A 19,723-nucleotide genomic window follows, 5' to 3' on the forward strand; every position below is an offset into this window, starting at 1 on the left:
TAGTTATCGAATTAACATCTTTCCTTAAGGTTCGGTCTGGTGCGGGGGATTCAAGTAAAACATATTATGATTTTCAATTATGTTTAATATATATATATATATTTTTATCGTATATATTGTTTATGATATGTATAATTTGTTCAAAATAAATAAATAAAAAGTGTGTGACGTATGTGTACTGTGTACTTGTGTAGTGTGGACTTTAACTTAAATGTCAAATATCTATAGTCGTAAACAATTTGATAAGGAACTTACAATTTAGAATTTAGCACAGGCATATAAAAAAAATAATAAATGTTAATTTATATTGGAATTAATTAACTACTTAAAGTAAATAATAATTTAAGTGTAAATGTTAATTAAAAGGCTTTTAGGAGGCGCTTTATTGGTGCGTATATAAACATTTGACCTTAAAAAGCTTATATTTACATTATAAAATATATTGAATACATAACGATTATTGTTTCTTACATTTAGTTGCGACTAGCTACTATTGGTTGTAGATCTGTAATGGCGTGTGAAAGAAATCAATGTCATTATAATATAACAAAGAAAACCAGCTATTTATCTCAGGCTGAAGCAGCGGCTCTAGATCAGGAATTATTCAATGAGTATAAATTCAGTGTAGATCAGCTTATGGAGCTGGCCGGTTTGAGTGTAGCAACAGCAGTTGCTCGCACATTCCCACCATCTACGTAAGTATATAATGTAATTTAAAATTACTTATATAATTTAACTTCCTTGAACATTTATAAAAAATATAGCTTAATCTGTTGTTAGTAAGAACGATTCCTACTTTTAATTAATTTAATTATATAAATAACTTTATTGTTGCTTGAACAATATAAAATTTATATTTACAGACATAAGTCAGCTTTAATTATATGTGGACCTGGCAACAATGGTGGTGATGGTCTGGTGGCGGCTCGACATATGACACACTTTGGTTACAATGTAGGTGTATATTATCCGAAGCGTACCCCAAAACCTCTGTATGAAAATCTTTTACTACAATGTGAAAAGTTTGGAGTAAATATTCTGAATGAATTACCACCAATGGAAGAAATTAAAAAAGAATACCAAGTCCTAGTCGATGCCTTATTTGGTTTTAGTTTTAAACCACCAGTACGGGAAGGCTTGAAACCTGCCTTAGATGCATTAGTTAATGCTGGATTACCTGTATGTAGGTGAGTAGTAAATGTGTTTCATAAAAAGTTAATAATTGATAAAAAAACTTAAAAATAATAAACAACCTGCATTAAAACAGTGTGGTAGATTAAGCTTCAAACATTCTCTTAAAAAGAAGAGGAGGCCTAAGCCCAACAGTGGAACATTTACAGACTTACTTTTAATTATGTATGTATGGCCAAAACAATTATATATTGCCGAGTTACTTTATTATTGGATGTTATTTTGCCAGTAATCTTATCATGCATTTTCAGTTAACTTGTACAATTGTACCCTCAAATTATTTTTATAAACTTATTTTCTTTTGTTTCAGTGTGGATATTCCCAGTGGTTGGGATGTAGAGAATGGACCAGTCTTAGAAAATTCTCTCACACCAGCACTGCTAATATCTCTTTCAGCTCCTAAATTATGTGCTAAACCAGAAATACTCAAAGAAACCAAACACTATTTAGGTGGAAGATTTTTACCTCCTGGTATCATAGACAAATACAAACTCAAATTACCATCCTACCCTGATCAAAGTCAAGTTGTTGAGTTATAATTATGTATATATTATTTTCTGTTAAAAAGTTATTGTTAATAAAACATAAAAATGTGTTCCTTTTTTTCATGTAATCACCCTTGTAATAAATATACTTCAGAAATTTCGCTCTGACATTTGTACTGATTTATATATTATAATAATTTTTGACCAAAAATTATAAAAACCACTATTTAAAAAAAAAACTGACTTTCAAATATTGCTTATTTCTTAATTACTATTCATATTAGCTAAGTTCCAATGAATATACCGGGTATCAGTGATTAAATCGTAACAAAAATAAATGGCGAAATTTACTTGCTAACAATTACTTAGTATTGTTGTGAAATTGTTTTTGTTTGATAACATATAATTTCAAGGGATATTACATCTTAGTTCCCTAGGTTGGTGGCATATTGACAACGTAAGGAATACTTAATATGTCTTAGAATGTCAAATACTACAGAATATTGCTAGGACCAATTTCAAATTTCCCTAAATATCGATTAAGAACCCCTACATTTTATGTTATAGCCACTCTTAGAGTTTATATTTAGTTTAGTTTGTTGGTTGCGTTCGAGGCTTAATATAAATTGTATAATCGTATGGTATTTTAAGGAAAAAAAACTTGAATAAATATAAATAAATTTACCCCCTAAAAAACCCCTGGACATCTTGATTGGACATCTTGAAACCCCCAAGTGATCATTTACTATCACATGGCCCATTTTATTTACGCCGCCTACCGATTTTATTTTAAAAAAAATATTCGTAGGCAAGTATCCAATTGACTTTATATAATAAGCACATTCGTTTGGAATCTGGAATTCGTTTGGAGTCTGGAAAACGATATTAATATTTCTTTTTCATGTATTAAAAATAACAAATTCATGTTATTTCAATTTTGGTTTGGAACTTGATATTTTGCTTATTAATTACTAAACGGATAATATCAATCTGACGTCTAATGCTTTCGCGCTACTTTTTCCCGCTTGTAACCGGCTTGTCTGTCAAATTTCGAAGCGGTCAGCGACATCAACGTTTGCTTGCTACATATTAAACGTAAATTGCTGTCGTTATACAATATAAAGGACTATTCAAATAATTTTGTAAGTAACTAAGTTAGAAGAATAGGCATAAGTCTGAACCTAATTTTAATTCGTGACCACTTTAGCAGTTTCTGAATTACTAGTTTTCGACATGTTCACAGACTTGTTTGACGCTTGTTAATATTTAACTTTTACATTTCTACCATTAAAGCCTCAACACAACACTTTGTTTGTGAGTAAATTAAGTTGTTTGACATTGATAATATCATCATCATTATTATTATAGGCTAAGATGTTTGAAGCACGCCTACTCCGTAGTTCAATCCTGAAGAAAGTTCTGGAGGCTATTAAAGATCTTCTGACACAAGCAACGTTCGATTGCGATGATAATGGAATCCAATTGCAGGTATCTAAATAAATAGCTTAATCGTTATTAATGTTTTAGTGAATGTGAAAGTAATTCACGTTCTTTTAAGTGTTAATGTGTTGAAATCAAATATAGTAAATATGTCCAATATGTCAAATAGTTTATTATTATAGTAGCAAAATTTTCAACAGTATAAAACTTTATAAATTGACAATGTTGTTGTTGTTATTCACAATATAATACAATATTTTTGTGATTAGGTGAAAGGTATGAAAATATATTTTTTAACAAATTCTAACATTGTAACTAATTGGTTTCAGGCTATGGATAACTCGCACGTATCCCTCGTGTCCCTGACTCTCCGAGCAGATGGTTTTGACAAATATAGATGTGATAGAAATATTTCAATGGGCATGAATTTAGGAAGGTATGACATTATATACATTATATTTCTTATTGTTTATACTGTATTTTTCATTTTATGTTAGTAAAGCTATACATCTGTTTACATGTTTGTAGATTTTTTTTTTTTATAGAATAGGAAGGTGGACGAGCATATGGGCCACCTGATAGTTAGTGGGCACCAAACACCCTAAGACATTGGCATTGTAAGAAATGTCAACCATCGCTTACATAGCCAATGCGCCACCAACCTTGGGAACTAAGATTTTATGTCCCTTGTGCCTGTAATTACACTGGCTCACTCATCCTTCAAACCGGAACACAACAATATCAAGTATTGCTGTTTTGCGGTAGAATATCTGATGAGTGGGTGGTACCTACCCAGAGGAGCTTGCACAAAGCCCTACCACCATAAGTTTGGAAAATACTAGCTTATAGGTAAATTGTCACATTCTGCTTTGAAGTGGATATAATTGTTCATTATTGTTTTGTAGTGAATAGTATACAGTGGAAGAATATATAAATTCGTAGTAAAGTAGGAAAAAATTAAATACTATTGGTATCGGTTTTCATATTTTTTTATGCAAGTAGGATTAGCTTTAATAGATTACATTTACCTTTTTCTTGATTCAATTAATTTTTTTTATACCTATATAGAATACATAATTTATATAATTTAAAAACCTTATCAGGATAATTAGTAATATTTTGATTTAATTATTTGTAATTTATAGTATGTCAAAAATCCTGAAATGTGCTGGGGAAAAGGACACGGTGACCATGAAGGCACAGGATAACGCTGATACAGTCACATTTGTGTTTGAGAGCCCCAATCAAGAGAAAGTGTCTGATTATGAGATGAAGCTCATGAATTTAGATCTAGAGCACTTAGGTAAGAATGAATTTACTCATTCATCAACAATATAAGTGCCTTTACCTCTCATATGGTGGTACCAAACTATGTAAAAAAAAAGTTTATCTTCAAGGACTTGGCAGAGAGGAATATAACCAGTCAGATCACATAATAAGGGCAAATCAGTGATGAGGATGGTATATATTTCTTATTAATAAAGTATTATATATATTTTAAATAACATACAAATTTCTGTTTTAACTAGGTATCCCTGAAACAGAGTACAGTTGCACAATCCGTATGCCAAGTGCAGAGTTTGCGAGAATCTGTCGTGATCTATCACAGTTTGGAGAGTCAATGGTCATATCTTGTACAAAAGAAGGTAACTAGTGAATAAGTTATCTCATTATGAATCTCAGTGAATAAAATATTTATTCAAATGAATTTTTTGTTTACTCAGTTTGATAACATAATACTTAGTGGTTAACTATAGCGAATTGATCTTTTAACAGATTTAGGTATTATCACGTTCTCTATGTTTAAATGTCTATTTTATAGGTGTAAAGTTCTCTGCAAGTGGTGATATTGGATCTGCTAATATTAAGTTGGCACAGACAGCATCCATAGATAAGGAGGACGAAGCAGTTGTCATTGAGATGGATGAGCCTGTCACATTAACTTTTGCCTGCCAGTATCTTAACTATTTCACAAAAGCTACATCGTTAAGTCAACAGGTATGATTGATTTCCTATTTGACTTTTCAAAAATTACCATTTTAATCCTTAAAGTCAAAAATTGTCGGCAATGTAAGGTTTTTTTTTTAAGATCGTTTTTCTCTCTTTTTACTTGTATATAATAATCTATTATATATGTGTAATAATCTATTTAAATATTTGTTTTTATATAAAATATTTAAAATGATTATGTGAAAGAATGGTATGAATGAATATGAAGTGCAAAATAATCTGCAAAGAACGTTTGTATCGTCGCACATAACCTTCCTCAATTTTTAATAAGTAAAATAAGTTTATAAAGAAACGTGCAAATAGTCAATTACCAGATGACATTTCTATCATTTATCGAATTGCATGTGTTTTTTATTTAAAATTTATATTATTTTTCCAGGTTCAGCTCTCAATGTCAGCGGATGTACCATTGGTTGTTGAATACCGCATTCCCGATATCGGCCATATCCGTTATTACTTAGCGCCTAAGATTGAAGAGGATGACAGTTAGATTTAAAATAATTTTAAAATAAATGTATGTTTTGCTATCATGTTGTAAAGTTAGATACAATGTGTATTACAATAAATTTTTGATAATATCTTGGGAACACAAAGTATTTACTAACAGTCAATTTTCTAATAAAACAACAATAAATAATCTTTTAAGTTTTGTTTATTTCGACATACTATCATATAAAATAGCTATAACTTGAATGTCACTTCCATGTTACACATGAGTATTGAAATAATACATAAAACACAAAATATTTACTTCTAACATTTGGAATGGTGATCATTAAGTAAAAATGTTATATTATGATTACAACACATTCTTTGCTCATCCGTCGTAAGAATAGAATAGTGCGTGTTTATAATACTAAAGAAAAATACAATCTGTTCGGACATAGTGTCCACGACTAAACTTAATCTAAAGGATAACTTAAATGTTACTTATAAATAAAACTGACCAGAAATATTCAAAGATCACATGAAATACTTAAAACTATGCTAAACTATTGAACTTAAATATTAAGGATCAATAAAAATTAATCGTAGGGATAAAATTCAATTAAATATAAGATTAAAATTTATAAGGAGGGTGGGCAGGATACGAAAGTGAACGCCGAGCCCGCTGCCATGACTTCTATAGTAGTTTGCATAACTCTTCATTAACATCAGCCATCTTCATAATCTGTCGGTACCATAGGAACTAAGTCAGCGACACGTCTTATAATCGTGTAACTTGATAAAGTCGTACGCAAACTTGTTCGATATAATAGCGCATGCAGAAATTCTCCAATCATTATGATGATCGCTGATTAAAGTAACATAAGGATTATTGTTTTTTTACTCTGTTCATAATAGTATAAACAATCAAACTGTGTAAGAACCAACGGAGGCGGTAGATCGAATTAAATTAATCGACATGATGAGATCATTTCAGAAGAAATTAAGTCACTCGCTCACGTTTTCATTCTTCACATTAACACATAACCAAATGCTGCTCGAATGTGTATTTTATACACCTGATTTGAATGTCTATTTATGTTACTTTCTGAACTGCGTGTGTCGATTTAAAGAAATAATATTAGACGTCGCATTTGTTTTCAATAATTAAATAACAAATTGACAATATTAAAAATAAAAAAAAGATTAAATTTTGAATCAATGTATCGCTATATCCACTCGATAAGTACGTATGAAATGCGACGTCTAACAACCGAGACGCTCAATATATTAGAGGTGTCCTCCAGTCGTAGCTCGGCAATCGCTCACACGTGAGTTCGTGGCAGCGGGTAAGGCGCTACTATTTCCACTTCTTGGCGGAGAAGAGCACGGCGCGCTGCTTGAGGAACAGCGAGTAGCTCTGCTTGCGCAGAGCGGAGTCGCTGGACAACGCCGACACGAGCGCCGCTCGGCGGCCGCGACCTCTGCCTGCAACACGCACCGCTTGCATCACTACACTGCATCAGACAGCCGAGACTGCCTTTGAGCTTTTTACCCGGGTAAAAGCCCGGACCAGAAAAATGAAAATAAAAAAAGCAGTTACAGTAAAGAATTAAGTTGTTAATCACGCGAAATAATTCTGATATGTATACATACATTCAAACACTAACATAATCACCTACATATGTGTGCTACGTATCTCTCTCTCTATCTCGTTTTGGCTTTGCTTTGATCAGAATGTCCTTCGAGGACCGTCATTTTAGATTTACTTTGACAAAGTTCCATCCCGCTTAGCAAACGTGTTAAATAGAATAATTTATTGGATAGCAAATTTCCGTATCCTACAAAGTGTGTACTAACCATATAAAACGGGTTTTTTTTTTATATACATTAAATAAAAATAATATTTTAAAATCAGTCTTGTGCTATATGTTGCGCCTTATGCAACTTGTACTAACATATTTTTGTATATTTTATAAAGAATATGCAATTGAGGTCCAGAATGCTGTGTCGTTTTTTATTCGATGTTCTATTAATCAAAATAAATAATTACTTCCAACGGCTTCATTGACCGAATTCCCATTATATTGAAAGATTTTTTACCAAAAATACATAACATATTATAGGTATATATATGTACATAATTTACATAAGTTGTAAACAGTGTAGATTTGACTGATACAAAATTGTAGAAATAAAAAGTCATTTTTATCGTATTTTTAGGTATCATACATAGTATTCACTGGTGGTAGGGCTTTGTGCAAGCTCGTCTGGGTAGGTACCACCCACTCATCAGATATTCTATGGCAAAACAGCAATACTTGATATTGTTGTGTTCCGGTTTGAAGGGTGAGTGAGCCAGTGTAATTACAGGCACAAGGGACATAAAATCTTAGTTCCCAAGGTTGGTGGCGCATTGGCTATAAGCGATGGTTGACATTTCTTAGAATGCCAATGTCTAAGGGCGTTTGGTGACCACCTACCATCAGGTGGCCCATATGCTCGTCCACCTTCCTATTCTATAAAAAAAAAAAAAAAAGTATTACTATCAAAATAGTTAAACTCGATGGTATCAAAATAACATTAACTTTGAACCTATCTGTTTTATAGTTAGTATTTGTTTCTCATAAAAGTATGCAGTTTAAATGGTGGATTTATTTTTTCTGTATCCATATTATTTATATTCCCTCTTACTTGATATGCCACATATTACTCTTAAAATACATACACAGTATTTTATAATCCTCGAATATGTACCTCAAAATGTAGACTTTGGTTTTTTTACGCGATACGTGTTAATGGTTCACCGAACTCTATATTATGAGTGATGAATTTTAATTTTTCGTCCAGTACATTCGGAGAAAAAAAGGGTGTGACTAACGGATAGACCGTTACAAAAATTATCCTATAAGAATTTGTTTCATAGGATGTATGTACTAAAACCTAGAAATACGGCGCAAAACAAACTCAGGCACGGACTGACCTGCCCCCCCTCCTCGCCCTCAAGACTCGCGCTTGGGCTCGCTGGTGCCGGGCGCGTCGTCGTCGGGCGCGCAGTCGTCGTCGTCGAGGCGCGCGGGGCTGATGACCTGGTCGTGCAGCGTGCGCAGGTGCCGCAGCAGGTTCGACTTCACGTTGAACCCCTTGTTGCAGAGACCGCAGACGAAAGGACGCTCTCCTAACATTATTCGGAATCAAACTTGTTAACCGAAAAATAAGCCTCAAATTACGAATTCAACTTTATATTATAAAAATATATTTGTAAATTATTTATTAAAATATGTATTAGTATAATTTAACATTTCATTTATCATTAAACTTTTATATGTTCAAATAATAAGATGATATCAGTATTGAAGCTGATTTATAACTTTTTACTTGATTAGCAATGAATAAAGATATGGTAGATCACTAAGAAAACAGTCGAAATGTATCTGAGTCATACTGACCTGTGTGAGTACGCATATGTATGAGCATAGAGGCGTGCGACGGGAATGTCTTCTTGCAGAACGAGCAAGTTTTGTTTTGCGCGCCCTCTGTGAAACGATTGTGACGTTTTGGTGGGGCACTGTTGTTTGATATGGCCAATTCTGGACAACCGACATCGAACCAACATTTAGACAACGATTTCAATCACAACAGCATAAGGATTTAATGCAATGCTTTGTTTTAATAAATAAATAATATATATATTTTATTATTGCAGCAAAACAGTGATAGATAACAGTTCAAAAGCAGATACGAAGCATTCCAAGGTTACTAAAATATCATAGAACATAACTGAAGTGATTATCATGACTGTAGCGGGTTGGTGAGAGAAAATAAATAAAAAAATGCTTTAAAAAAAAACAATATGCAATAATTCGACTGTGTTAGAAAGGATACAGCGATAGTGATACTATAAAATCTTAAAATTATGTTGCCATTGTCGAGAATTAGCCACATACATAACAATCAATTTTCAGCTATGTTAATTTTACTACTGCTCATTGTAATTCAAATAATCTCATACTAATTACTTTTTTATGAAATAAAAAATATTCTTATATCTATAATAAAATTCAAAAAGTAATTTTTGTACAACACATTAAAACCTTATTTTAAATAAACTATATTTCACTAATTCTAGAGTATAAAAACTAAACTATCTTAATTAAGAAATATAAACGTAATTTTTTGTTAGTTTGTGTACTGACCTGATTCGGTGTGTGTGCTCTGGATGTGTCTGACCCATTCAGCTGGGTTTGGGAAGTGTTTCTGGCATAGATCACATCTTAGCAATGCCATTGTCTCTTCTGTGTCATCGCTCTAGAAAAAAATAATTATAATTAATGCTTACATGGGCATACTGTTTATTATTATTACAAGCCACCTACCATGGGTACCGCATTAGAATTAGTTGCCTAAGTGAAGGCCGACCAAGACTTACGCGTTTGTTTGTTCATATAAAATTTTATATAATAAATTACTTAATAAATTTATAGAGACTTCATATTTCTTGGCATTAAATATTTTATCCTTTACCTAATATTTTTGTTTTCGGTAAAACATCAATAAAAAAAAAATTTTTGAACTTAACCGACGTCATTACAATTTCGTTTTGCTTAATACGACCAAACTTATCTTTTAAGTCTTTTTTATTTAGTCGTATAATACTGTTCCTACTTCCACAGTATGGTACATCACACACATGTATGTGTGCGTGTTATCGAATGTGATAATCATGAGCTGCTTATGAACATTTTGATGACTTCCACCTATGAACGGAAATTTAAATGAAACCATCACACTATTTAATATGTCAGCCGAGATGGCCTAGTGGTTAGAACGCGTGAATCTTATCCGATGATCGTGGGCTCAAACCCGGGCAAGCACCACTGTATTTACATGTGCTTAATTTGTGATTATGATTCAGTGAAGGAAAACATCGTGAGGAAACCTGCATGTGTCTAATTTCATTGAAATTCTGCCACATGTGTATTCTACCAACCCGCATTGGAGCAGCGTGGTGGAATAAGCTCCACAACCTTCTCCTCAAAAGGGAGAGGAGGCCTTAGCCCAGCAGTGGGACATTAACAGGCTGTTACTGTTACTGTACATCACACTAAATGTCATATGTTCGAAGGGTATTGTTATAAGTGGTTACTTAACTAATTAATTTTAATTTTTCAGTATGAATCGTAAATAGTTGTATAATCATGAAGTTATACGATTCGTCTTTTATAAAATTATGAAAAATATATTTTCAAATATACTTCTTCCCTACGTTTATAAAATACGTAAAATACTTTTCATCACCCCAGCATTTTTATACCAATCGTTTTATATACAGCACGAGATCGTGAACTGATATGGGGAGGTGTGGTGTTGTGTACTTACAGCTGAGCGATGCTTGCGGCGCCTGGGGTGGTGGTGGTGGTCGCGCGCGTGGTTCTGCACGTGGCGCACCCAGGCCGCCGGCACGGTGAACACCTCCGCGCACAGCTCGCACGCCAGCGGACTGTACAGCTGTACGGACAAAACTAACATTATACATCTGGACAAACGCGCTGTATGGACCTACTTCCTTTGGGAATGCTTGTACTTGTAGATTTAATTGCCCAAATCGTTCAAGTTCTTTTCTATTGTGATTTTTTTTTTAAATTTCATAAGTAAGCTTACTGAAAGTTTATATATTTTATGATCATAATCATATCAGACGGAAAACGTCCACTGCTGGACAAATAATAATTTAATAATAATATGTTGGGACATTTTTCATACACGGCCATCTGATCCCAAATTAAGCTTGTACTATGGAAATCAGACAACTGATATACTACATATACTATTTTTCTTTTGTAAAAACATACTTATATAGATAATTACACCCAGACTCAGGACAAACAGACATGTTCATGCACACAAATATCTGTCCTGGGTGGGAATCGAACCCACAACCTTCGGCGTGAAAGGCAAGCACGCCAACCACGCCAACCGACTCGTAACAAAGGCATATAATTATATATTTTATAAAGGATTTCAAATTGAACATTTCAAATGAGTTATGAATTCTACTCCTCCCAAAACCACACATAGCAAGACGCACACATATGTTATCAGATTATAACACAATATTTACCAAACTTTCTTCCTCGATGTCCATGTCGTCAATCGGTTCGGACTTAACGCTCATCTCCGCTTGGAACATCTCCGCGATAGACCGCTCCTCTTCCTCTATACTGCTAGCGTCCCACTCCGGTTCGTCTTTGACGTGCACTTCGGTGTTTATCTCTGAAAAGATCGGGTTGGATTTCTCTGCAACAGAAATATGTACCTATAAGAGTTAGGTAGTAAATGTAATACCGATTCGTATGCCGCGACGGCAAACGGCACGACGCTCTCCCAACTCTTCAAGTACTTTGTGATTGAGTGACGCGTACTAAATATTATTATAATAATAAGTAAGAAAATATAATATTCCCGAAACTATGTTTTTATTTATATTAATCCATATGTTTTATTGGTTTTATTTAATTATAAATTCTTTCAATAACCAAAGGTTTTAAACGATATATACACCGTAGCATTTTGTTCATTGTATTTTAATCCTAATTGGAAAAATTTTAGTTGCTGGCCAACTTGAATGGTTAGTACGATTCGCATCATATAACTTTGCCGTTCAAAGTGTCAGACGTGCCTGAAGGCCACGTAGTATCCGTATAGTAGTCCGTATTGCCCATTTACGATTTGAAATAAGTAAAGCAGCTACACTTTTCAATGGTAGGTAAAAATAATTATTAACATTTAAAGCCTATGTAAAGCTTACATCATATGAATACACATATAAGGCGGCAAAGTTGCGTGACGCAAATGTTTCTATTCTAGATAACGAAACTTTATCGTTAATAAAACATCATAATCGCTTCCATTTTGTCAGGCGGTCTTCGGTTCCCGATTAAGGGAATCCTTGTTAGGCGCGATTATTAATACCAGCGAGCATTTAAGCGCAATTCAAGCAAAATCCAATTCTATGCAGCGCTAGAAGAAACAGACCGCTTAATTGGTGTAATAAAATGTGAACAAAAATGATGACTTACTTGAACTAACCGACGCGTTGTCTTGTTCCTCAGGCTCTTTCTCTTTTGTCTCTTTCTCCGTATTATCAGTCTTTTGCCTCTTCCCGTACTTGCGTTCGGCCGCATGACGTCTCAATATACGCGGAGGTGGCGTGTCATCCGACGAGTCTTCTGTCGTATTAGATACGGTGGCCGTTGTCGTCGCCGTAGGTGTGGTGACCGTCGCGGTGGTCACTTCGGTGTTGGCTGCGGGTGCGACCAGAATAGTTTGCCCCTTTGGTGCGCCCGGACGAAGTGCCGCTTGCGTCCCGCCATCCGCTGTCTTAATAAAGACAAGCTTCGGTGGACCGATGAACATTGGTCTGTGTAGTATATATTTTGAGATAATAAGTGTATCTGGATACGTGTAAATAATTATATGTGTAGATGCTTCGAATATAAGCCATATATATATATAAAAGTATAACTGACTGATTGCAAATCCATGTCATCATCAATCATAAATTACATAACAATGTATGCGTGTCACAGTATAAACTACTGGGGCAAAATCCATGAAAATTTACTAAGCATGTATTTTTATATTTGCGCTAGTCACTCTGAAAAAAGGTCACCCGGAGCTAAGCTTTACTGGTGGTAGGGCTTTGTGCAAGCTCGTCTGGGTAGGTACCACCCACTCATCAGAGGTTTGAAGGGTGAGTGAGCCAGTGTAATTACAGGCACAAGGGACATAAAATCTTAGTTCCCAAGGTTGGTGGCGCATTGGCTATAAGCGATGGTTGACATTTCTTAGAATGCCAATGTCTAAGGGCGTTTGGTGACCACTTACCATCAGGTGGCCCATATGCTCGTCCACCTTCCTATTTTATAAAAAAAAAAAAAAAAACGTGTCTGCGAAAGCGACTTTTGATATTTTGTATTCAGCACAATCTATTAAATCCGTTATTGAAAGGCTGAGAGCTATTTATGTGACGTTTATAAGTATAATCCTTTTGGTGCAATTCAGTGATGTGAAAAGTTAAAAAAAAAAACGTAATGCTAAATTTTCTTATACTGTTAGCGCTTGTCCATAACATAGCATCAGTATATTCAAACAGTCGTCGAGGAAAACTCGAACTTCTAGTTAAAAATTTGCAGCTCATTGATACATGCGCGCGCCTAGAGATAAGCGAAGCGACCGGCATGAAAGATGATCCCAAGATATGATTTGGCTAATGAAGGTCAACCCTATTAACAATTTACCGCACAAGGGCAATTTCCTTTGAGAGCTTTAACGAGGGACGCCGATGGTACAATTCATAAATATATTAAATACTCTCATTTTACCTTAAAATTCAATAGGTGATATTTAAAGAGATTAATAACAATGTTTTTTTTGTATTTAATTAAAATGGATGAGTAAAAAATATGAACCCGGATTGATCCAATATTTGGTTATATTTTTTTTCACACATATACAAAATATTTAATAGAATTATGTAGAATTTTTTTCTTACATTTAATATTTATTAAAATATACTTTATTGGTAATTTCAATATAAAGGTTGAATTAAAAATATATAGTAATAATACACAGGTTTTATTTGTATATCAGAAATTAGTATAAGGCTTATAATCAAATCAAATTCCTGTTCTAAGACCAATAGTCTGCAATGAATAAAGAATAATAATTTGAATTTAAATAAAATAAATATGATAATATTTTTGAAAAGAATATTTTATTTATTCATTCAGAACAATTCTTATATAGTTAAGAAATTACAAATACATGTACAATATTAAAAACATGTGAAAAAGGAAAACTATGATCTCATTTGGCACATTGAATGTATTGTTGCTATTTATACAATATTAGTATTTTTCTTATTTATTGTTCTAATTTCAATAAATATATTGTTTATGCATTTTACTATTAATAATATTTATTTTAAAAATTATTATAATTAAACTGTAATAGGCTTTAATAAATAATACGGATATGTTATACTACTGGAACAAGCTCAACCCTTATCCTCAAAAAGGGAGAGGCCTTAGCCCAGCAGTGGGACATTAACAGGCTGTTACTGTATGTTATATTAATGTTAAAATGAAATATGAAAATGAAATTTGTTTTGTGTGAACAGCTTTAATAACTATAATAGCTTTCAAACTTTATAGCGTAATAAGTTGCTTCTTTAATTACTAATTCTTTAATTAATATATTGTTTATTTATTTATTTATTTTTATATAGATCACCAACAAAATACACACTAAAAACCATTCCAGATACATGAATAAAAAATAAGACTAGTGGTAACTTACTTATAGGTGATAACAGCATGCACAAAATAAGAGTTAAGCGACAACAAACAGAAGGTAAAAAAAGCTAATTAAAAACCGTTATATAACAACAATAAATTAGAATAAAGACAAGAACACAAGTAAACTATCTAAACTAAACAATTTTGAGTATTTTTAATTAATATTTTATTTTTAAATTTTTTCATATTACCGAATTGTTGCTTTTATTATATAATTATAATATTTTATTTCTTATAGGTATTGTTTCTTTCTTTTTTTTTTGTATTGTACTATGTTGTTTGTATTTAATTGATATGTATTTTTCGCTTGTCAAGTATTTTTATATATACCACTAAAATAATAAGCATTTAAGGATTCTAGCATTGTAATTTTATATAATTACTTATGTAAAATTACACAATGCTGTATCAAATTTAATATAAATTCAAAAGTTGCTAATTCTCACACAACAATTTCAAAATAAAAGAAATACATACCTCGTGACACCCTGAGGTTGAACCGGGTTGAAAGATTTGAGGAGTTTGTCATCTTTCTTAACCGTAATCTTTGGTTGTTCCTCTGATTTCTTTGTTTGTTTATTAACAGATTGAGTGCTTGTTTTTTCAGCTGGTGTGTCACCTCCTGGGTCATCAGTCTGCCTCCAGAGGCCCCTAATTTTTAGAACCTCTCCAGCCTTTAAAACTGTATCTAATACTTCATTAGATACTGTTGTTTCTCCTAAAAGTATTTGTGAACTTGAGTATATTTTTAATATGAAGCATTTATAATAAAAGAAAAGAACAATCAATATTTAAAAAACAAGTTATATGAACTTATGCTTTTAACAATCGTGTTGATCAAATTAAATAGAAAATGCTTGCTCTATATACCCAATATAGATAGCTTTACTTTGATAATCTATAAAAAAAAAATATTAAAAAAAAACATGAATAAATTCTTATTATTATAACAATAATAATTATTTATACTATTCTAAATTTATAACAAACATATCAAAAACAAACCTTTGTACATATATTCCACTAGAATCTTTAGCGCTTTTGTAGATATTTCCGAAGGTAATACTACATATAACATTCCGCCCATGCGCGTTACAGAGCGTTGTCCTTCGAACAAAGTGCTCAAGTACACGCTGCATGAGCTCAATATAAACTTGTGAGCTGGAATTTGTGATCCGTCCATTGTACAGAGTACCACATCTGTGAATCGCTCCGAACGTAGCAAAGCGGCTACGGAACCGTTTAAATGCGAACTGTGCGAGTGCCATTTTAATTGATAGGTATCAGTCGATGTCATCTTACACCATTTTTAATTTTACTTTCACTGTGGAAATCGTAATAATAGTTAAAAATCACTTTGTTTACATTGTAATGTAATGACAAAACAAATCTGAGGTACCACGCGTCTTTATCTCATCGATTACTCGCTCCCACACTCGACAGAACTTCACTTTCGTATATAATAATTGTGATAAACTTTTGTTTACTGTTTTGAAATTCCTTTGCGAAAGATACAGTTAACACTTGCACAAAAATACTTATAAAATATTTTTAAAAGCTGAATATTTTATCATCCTTTTATTTGTTTTGTAGTAGTGGATAATTAGAACCAAAAAGGAAACATGCGAGTAACTATTATTTGTCAAACATTTCACAAATCATACATTAATTAAAACAAATATTATTCAATAAATGTTACAATAAATATTTAATATTTATTTAAAAAAAAAAAAATTAATTTTACCTTAAGCAAACAATGATTCATGACTTCTATTTGAAAAAAGGCAGAACATTTTGATAAAAATTTTCACAATCACATTAATTTACACATTTCAATTGAACAATATAATGCGCGCAACCACCGCGTGCGATCCTCGAATACGGTGTGCGGCGGCTGCGGCTCCGAAAATCGATAAAATTCGTATTGATTTAACGCGAAAAGCGGGGTTGCGCGTTTATCTCATCGATCCATGAGTTGGGCGCGTCGCGTCGCGCGTCGGGTGGGTAGCGTCGGTGCGCGCGCGTGCGCGTAGCAACCGGCGCCCGCCCTGCCGCCTGCAATGCCCTATGCCACCCTGTTCACGCGCAAATTTCTATAAGAATACGTATTGTTGTTATATTGCATGAATGAATTAAGAAGGTCACTTTTCTTATATAAATATAAATTCACAATCCATTTAATCATTTATATTATTTACTTTTTAATTTTAAAAAAATCTTATTAAAAAAACATCTAATAAAAAAAAAAGTATGAACTGTTTTTAGTATATAAATGTATATCATGACTTTATCAAAAAAAATATACAAATATGTAAACACTTCTTTTATGTATAAATACGTAACTACCTATCTATAATTTAATGAATAGAAAAAAAAACTATATTTTTTTTAGGAAATCTATTTTATGCATATAACATTTCTTTATGGTTTTATTAATGAAGGCATAAATCACATTTGCCTACAATATACCTTTATAGTGTTTCTTTAAACACTTCTACAACTATTTCTAAAAATATATTTTTATTAAATTATATTTTTAAATTTATTTTCTAATTATTAAATTATTAATACAATTATATTTTTTAATAATATTAGTAAATATTAAGAGCAGTTGTGGACACTATGCAGCATGTGTTTAGCGATGTAATCGCCCCTCCATTCGCTTCAATAAAGCTCCTCGGTTGCCTCTAGGTCTCTACTTTAATAATAAATATTAATCCGTTTACTAAACTAAAACAATTTACTGGATACCAGACCTGTTTTCCTCTTATATTTATGTCTTTTAAAATACATTTCAATATAACTATAAATACTGACCTAATAATTATAATATTATACGGATGTATATAAAATCAGTAAGACTGGCCCATTTTAAAACAACCAATACGATATTACTACAAAACTTCCAAAATAAAAAAATTTCTTATAATTAATATGTTATTAACTTTAAAAATGATTAGTACGTACTAAGAGATACCTATGACTATTTTTTTGCATTTGAACTAAAGTTATTGGGAAGCGGATGAACGCTTATAAGTGAACGAGTTAATGTTAGCTGCATTAAATAACGATAAGAAGTTTCTGAACCGATTTCGATAAAACAAATACATGATTTCTCCCAAATCTCTTTAATATTAAGCAGCTTATAATAATATCAATCGTCATCAAAATCTGTCTTAAGAATATGATTAAACACGATTGAAAAACAGTACTTTTCGCTACGTTATAATTACGAAAAAATTATCAGGCCGCCTCATTAGAATAAAGTTTAAATCATCTAAATTGATCGTGCCGTTTTCGAGTACCTAGTCAATGAATAAACTTTAAAAACGCGAGATAAAAGCACCAACTTATGTCTACTGCTCTTTTCTCTACATATTTTTTTCAAATATCAAAAATCAACTTACAAGACGAGAAATAAACAATACGAATATTAATATTGTATATTTTTATTTATATTAAGTTGTATTATTTAAAACAATTATAGTGTATATTGTATGTAAATTCAGAGACGGAAAGGCACTCAACATAAACCGTCGTGATTTTTGTAGAGCCACAATTTTTTTTGTGTTGTTCAATAAATAATTTAGAAAAGTGAAGTGTGGAATTACAATAAATATTTAATACAAGGGTATAAATATATGTATTATACAAAGGTATAAAAATTTAAAGTATAGTATAAAATATTGTATGCTAATGTGTTTGTAAATTGTGATCTGTGATAATTCTAATCAACATAAAGAGCAAATCCTTACCTAAAGTCGAGGCTTTTGCGATAATATAAAAATAACAAAATTTACTATTAAATCACCAACAGCGTCCCTTTTAGGATCTTAGCAACATCGTCTAAAAGTGAACATAAAATATTAAACCAATGGTTCAATATAACATTTTTGCCCGAGTTTGAACTCGCAATTTTCGGCCAAGATTCACGAGTTCTAATCACTGGGCCATTAGAGCTCTGTAATATTGGTTGTACTCATTACAAAGGTATGTAGGTAGATAGGTATTTTTGTATAATTATTCAATAATTTATCCACCCGTGCTTACCAAAGCATCTCACTGCAATCACTATGTTCGTTTTTAAAATAAACATTATTTCAACCACTATCCGAAAGTATCGTCCAACTTTGTAAATGACAATCTTATTTGCAAAATATTCTTGAAATTAGTTAAAAGGCATTGCCTTTTAACTATGCCTATATTTTTAAAGATTTATTTTAATTACTATGTAACAAATAAAGAACTAAAGTTACTGTGTTTTTTAATAAAATTATATAAAATACTAGTTTTCGCCCGCGGCTTCGCACGCATATTAAAAGGGGGAGAGGCAAGTATTGTTTATAAAAAGTAGCCTATGTCCTGCCTTGGGGTCTGGCTTGTCTCATACCAAATTTCATCAAAATCAGTTCAGTGGCTTAGCCGTGAAAGCGTAAAAGACAGACAGAGTTACTTTCGCATAATATTAGTAGGTATGGATAGAGATGTATATTTTATGTTGTCGGAAATGTTGAAGTTCTTTAAATAGTCGAACTATTATAGTTTCGCAGCGATCGCACTTCGCCTAAAGGGCGCCCGTTAGCATTGATATAGGTAATAATGAATAAGCCAATAAGCTGTTGTACTTATGAAAAAAAAACTACTAAACAAATCGTATAACTAACGGACGTTCTGAACCAAGCTTTATAATAATAATAATAACTTGGGACATTATTCACACATGGCCCTCTGATCTCAAACTAAGCAGAGCTTGTACTATGGAGACCAGAAAACTGATATACTACATATAGTACTTTTCTTTTGTAAATATAT

At 32.3% G+C, this 19,723-nt stretch overlaps 3 protein-coding genes across 8 annotated transcripts; 2 read left to right on the forward strand and 1 right to left on the reverse strand.

The window, feature by feature from the left end:
• The first annotated feature begins 125 nt into the window (after nt 1–125).
• On the forward strand, nt 126–1,786 carry LOC126768555 (NAD(P)H-hydrate epimerase). 2 transcript variants are annotated; one of them, XM_050486736.1, is made up of 4 exons: nt 126–388; nt 478–695; nt 864–1,187; nt 1,502–1,786. In XM_050486736.1, exons 1-4 carry the CDS (start codon nt 353–355, stop codon nt 1,728–1,730), a joined length of 807 nt encoding a protein of 268 aa, XP_050342693.1. In that variant the 5' UTR covers nt 126–352; the 3' UTR covers nt 1,731–1,786. The 2 variants fall into 2 exon arrangements, with proteins under 2 accessions (XP_050342693.1, XP_050342694.1); XM_050486737.1 differs by having other exon boundaries at nt 128–388; nt 504–695.
• Nucleotides 1,787–2,680: 894 nt separating this feature from the next.
• LOC126768559 (proliferating cell nuclear antigen) lies at nt 2,681–5,771 on the forward strand. Of its 2 annotated transcripts, none has more exons than XM_050486742.1 (7): nt 2,681–2,818; nt 3,045–3,164; nt 3,446–3,552; nt 4,262–4,419; nt 4,646–4,762; nt 4,939–5,114; nt 5,506–5,771. In XM_050486742.1, exons 2-7 carry the CDS (start codon nt 3,051–3,053, stop codon nt 5,614–5,616), a joined length of 783 nt encoding a protein of 260 aa, XP_050342699.1. In that variant the 5' UTR covers nt 2,681–2,818; nt 3,045–3,050; the 3' UTR covers nt 5,617–5,771. The 2 variants fall into 2 exon arrangements, with proteins under 2 accessions (XP_050342699.1, XP_050342700.1); XM_050486743.1 differs by having other exon boundaries at nt 2,706–2,771.
• LOC126768495 (Krueppel homolog 1) lies at nt 5,761–16,789 on the reverse strand. 4 transcript variants are annotated; one of them, XM_050486649.1, is made up of 10 exons: nt 16,656–16,789; nt 15,917–16,235; nt 15,389–15,629; nt 12,632–12,972; nt 11,674–11,849; nt 10,932–11,060; nt 9,749–9,860; nt 9,002–9,088; nt 8,536–8,730; nt 5,761–7,040 (listed from the first exon to the last, which is right to left on the reverse strand). In XM_050486649.1, exons 2-9 carry the CDS (start codon nt 16,206–16,208, stop codon nt 8,555–8,557), a joined length of 1,554 nt encoding a protein of 517 aa, XP_050342606.1. In that variant the 5' UTR covers nt 16,209–16,235; nt 16,656–16,789; the 3' UTR covers nt 5,761–7,040; nt 8,536–8,554. The 4 variants fall into 4 exon arrangements, with proteins under 4 accessions (XP_050342606.1, XP_050342602.1, XP_050342605.1 ...); XM_050486645.1 differs by having other exon boundaries at nt 9,002–9,142; XM_050486648.1 differs by lacking the exon at nt 16,656–16,789 and adding an exon at nt 16,311–16,391 and having other exon boundaries at nt 9,002–9,142.
• Nucleotides 16,790–19,723: the final 2,934 nt, after the last annotated feature.

Source organism: Nymphalis io, chromosome 5 (genome assembly GCF_905147045.1).
Source record: "Nymphalis io chromosome 5, ilAglIoxx1.1, whole genome shotgun sequence".
In the NCBI taxonomy this organism is placed as follows: Eukaryota; Metazoa; Arthropoda; class Insecta; order Lepidoptera; family Nymphalidae; genus Nymphalis; species Nymphalis io.